The sequence below is a fragment of the Synchiropus splendidus genome, chromosome 5 (assembly GCF_027744825.2).
Source record: "Synchiropus splendidus isolate RoL2022-P1 chromosome 5, RoL_Sspl_1.0, whole genome shotgun sequence".
In the NCBI taxonomy this organism is placed as follows: domain Eukaryota; kingdom Metazoa; phylum Chordata; class Actinopteri; order Syngnathiformes; family Callionymidae; genus Synchiropus; species Synchiropus splendidus.
In genome coordinates, this window is record NC_071338.1 from 21820744 (window position 1) to 21823892 (window position 3149).

General features: G+C 51.0%; 1 protein-coding gene across 1 annotated transcript; it reads left to right on the forward strand.

The window, feature by feature from the left end:
• Positions 1–213: 213 nt before the first annotated feature.
• si:ch1073-459b3.2 (growth arrest-specific protein 1) lies at positions 214–2889 on the forward strand. Its single transcript, XM_053865799.1, has one exon. The coding sequence runs from the start codon at positions 564–566 to the stop codon at positions 1317–1319; it is 756 nt and encodes a 251-aa protein (XP_053721774.1). The 5' UTR covers positions 214–563; the 3' UTR covers positions 1320–2889.
• The last annotated feature ends 260 nt before the right edge of the window (positions 2890–3149 follow it).

The following is a 3149-nucleotide window of genomic DNA, read 5'->3' on the forward strand; positions in this document are numbered from 1 at the left end:
CTGATTCCATGCAGTAGGTCCAGTGACTCCAAGCAACGCACATGTGCGCAAGTTCCCCTGGCTCATCACGTGAAAACCATCGCAGTGGACCGACAGGCTGCGAGTGTGGCGGCCTGGACCAGGGCAGCAGAGCTGACCAGTCACTGTCCGGGACGGTAAATGGAGTGAGAGAAGGGGAGGGGGAGAAACTTTTCTTTCCGTTTTCGGCGGCAGGAGGAGGAGGAGGAGGGGTGTTGTGAGGAAATGCTCGGCGGAGCGTGAAGCGGATCAGCGAGCAGAGGGACAAAGACTCCAGAGCGGGACTCCAACTTTTACAACTTCGAACCAGCCATGGCTGTAAAAAGTCCAACCGCTTGGAGGAGAGGACGAGACGAGAAATGGCAGCGAAGACGACTTTTGGAGTGAAAAGTGAGCCGCGCGACTCTCAAGTTCGGACCGTTTGGATCATCCTCGCCGCCATTTAAGGGTCGGCTCGCTGGGATTTACGCACTTGGGGAGCGGATTATGGAGAAGTTGGGTGCGGGCTGCTTTGCCATGAGCCGGGTCTAGACCACCGTCCAAGCATGAGATGTTGGTTCGGGGTCCTGGCTCTGCTCCCCTGGCTTCTGGGGGTCCTGGCCGACCAGCTGATCTGCTGGCAGGCCATTCTCCAGTGCCACGACGAGCCGGACTGCGACCTGGCTTTCAACCAGTACCTGGCGGCGTGTGACGGGAACCTCCGCGGGACACGGAGGCAGTGTCCGAGCCACTGCATCAACGCCCTGATCCGGCTCAATCACACCCGCAGCGGACACGAGCTGGAGAACTGCGACTGCGCGCAGGATCGGGAGTGCATGAGCGCCAAGCGCGCCATCGAGCCCTGCCTCCCCCGCAGGTACCCCACTGACTCCGGGGGGATCGGCTGCATGGAGGCCCGCCAGAGGTGCGAGGAGGACAGCCGCTGCCACAGCTCCCTGGCCGACTACCTCTCCCACTGCGGGCAGCTGTTCAACGGCCGGAAGTGCTCCTCCAAGTGCAAGAGCATCATCCAGCAGATGCTCTTCATCCCGAACGGAGCTCTGCTCAACAGATGCGTCTGCGACGGAGTGGAGAGGCCTTTCTGCGAGGTGGTGAAGGAGAACATGAGCAAACTGTGCGCACTCGGGGACAGTGCCGCCTTGGACTTGCCGGATGTTGACGACTATGAGGACGAAGAGTATGACCCGAGGGGGGACAGAGAAGAGCCTGACCCGGACCCCTCCTCTGCCTCTGGGCTGTCCACATGCTTGACACTTCTTTCTCTCCCTATAAGTTTGACGTGGACCCGTCTGACTTGGTAGATGTGTTTGGGGTTTCACAACTGAGCCCCGTAAGTGTGTTTCATCATGGTCAAGACTTTGAGTTCATGTGTCTGAGGGAGATAAAAGGAAATATAGTAGTTGATCGTGTAACCATTTATGCAAGTATATTTTCCAGAAGAGGTAACCTGGTTTTGTGTACAAGAGTCAATGGAAGTGACTGCAAACTCACCCTTCATTCTAAAGCTAATGAAGACCACAGTAAGTCACAATAATAAAACAGAAGTTCAGCTTCCAGTCGTGGTCAAAATAGCGCAGAGATTTGACGTTAATTCTCATGAAACAGTGAGTAGCCACCATCTTTACTCATGTGATACCTCCTCATCTATCTGGAACGAAAGCCTCCCACCGTTCTGGCTTACAACCCACCTCCACCCCAGCTTCTCTGTTCTAAATAAAATCAAATCCACACTCAAGTAGTCTGAGCAGAAATCATAGTATTTAAACGTCATGCTGGAAGGAAAGTCTATAAATAAAGTTCTCATGCTGCATTTAGTCCCGACTCATGTGGCTCCTGACTCGGGTCCAGCTGTGGAGACAGTTTACTAAATGCGGTTGAAGTCAGTGAATGTGGCGCTGACCCACACCCGACCGCTCCTCGGGGTGAATTGGCCGTCCCATTTGCCTCAAGGCCACTTGAGAGTGTGGCCTCATTAAGGCGTTAGACAAACATCGCAGCGTCTTGTTTGCTCTGCTCTCCATTTCAGCAGGGCCTCATTGTTGCCGTAACCACACTTCAAATATTTGCGGCAACAGTCATCCGATGGACACGGGTGTGGGATGGAAGGTTTATATTAACTGGAGGACCCCTCTGGTTGCACGTCAGAGGCGCCCTTCCCCCACATGAGATTGTTTTATAGTGCTTTTCCTCACACCCCGGCTTCCTCTTCTCCACTGCCCCGCCACCTTTCTACTCTTAAAACTTTATTACCTCTGCCAGTGTGGAACCATGTGTTGACCGCTGCTCCTGAGCACAGTGGACCTTCATCAAAACCACTTGTTCCCATTTTCTAAAGCCCAGTCCACAACTATTTGGAAAAGATGAATGTACAGATGTTGAATTGCACACTTCATTTTGAAGGATGAGGAACGTCCCGGTTCCCAAGCAGCACGATGATCCAGTCCGTCTTGTCGCTTGTGAGGGTTGTTGTGTCCAGAGATATCAATAAATGTTAAGTTATGAACAGAGGATTTACAGAGTGTGTATGTGTTTGACAGCAATCTGCAACAAGGCACGAGAGAAGTCACTGGAATTGCAAACTCGGATTTCCTCCACTAATCTTTTTGCAGTTGGAACATGTTTAAAATAAAACAAATGTTTATGACCCTGTGTTTGTGTAGATGCTGCCTAATGGTCGAGCCCATTACAGTAGTACACTCATTGAAACTTAATATCTGACACAAGCGATAAGAATCTTAAAGGGATGTTTTTGTTTTGATGCAGTAGTAGAAGTATTCTTCAACTGTAACATAGTATTTTTTCATTGTTTTCATTTTGTGTGCTTCTGTACACAACACAAAAATGGTGATGCAGGCATGTACGATGCTTGGTTGCTGTAACTGGGTGGCGCCAGCTGATGACATCATCAGAGGAACCTACTCTGTAAACAAGCACAGCTGAGAGCACGGAAGCAGAGGCAGTTGCAGCAATACCAGTGAAGATTTGAGAGACTTGTGAATAGAAGAGCAGTTTCTTGCTGACAATGGACGGCAGCCACGTTTAGTTGAACCTCATGGTTCTGGGATGGATGACTCACGCTTGTCAGAGATACTTCTGTCACGATATATAACAGATGATGAATGATATTCCTC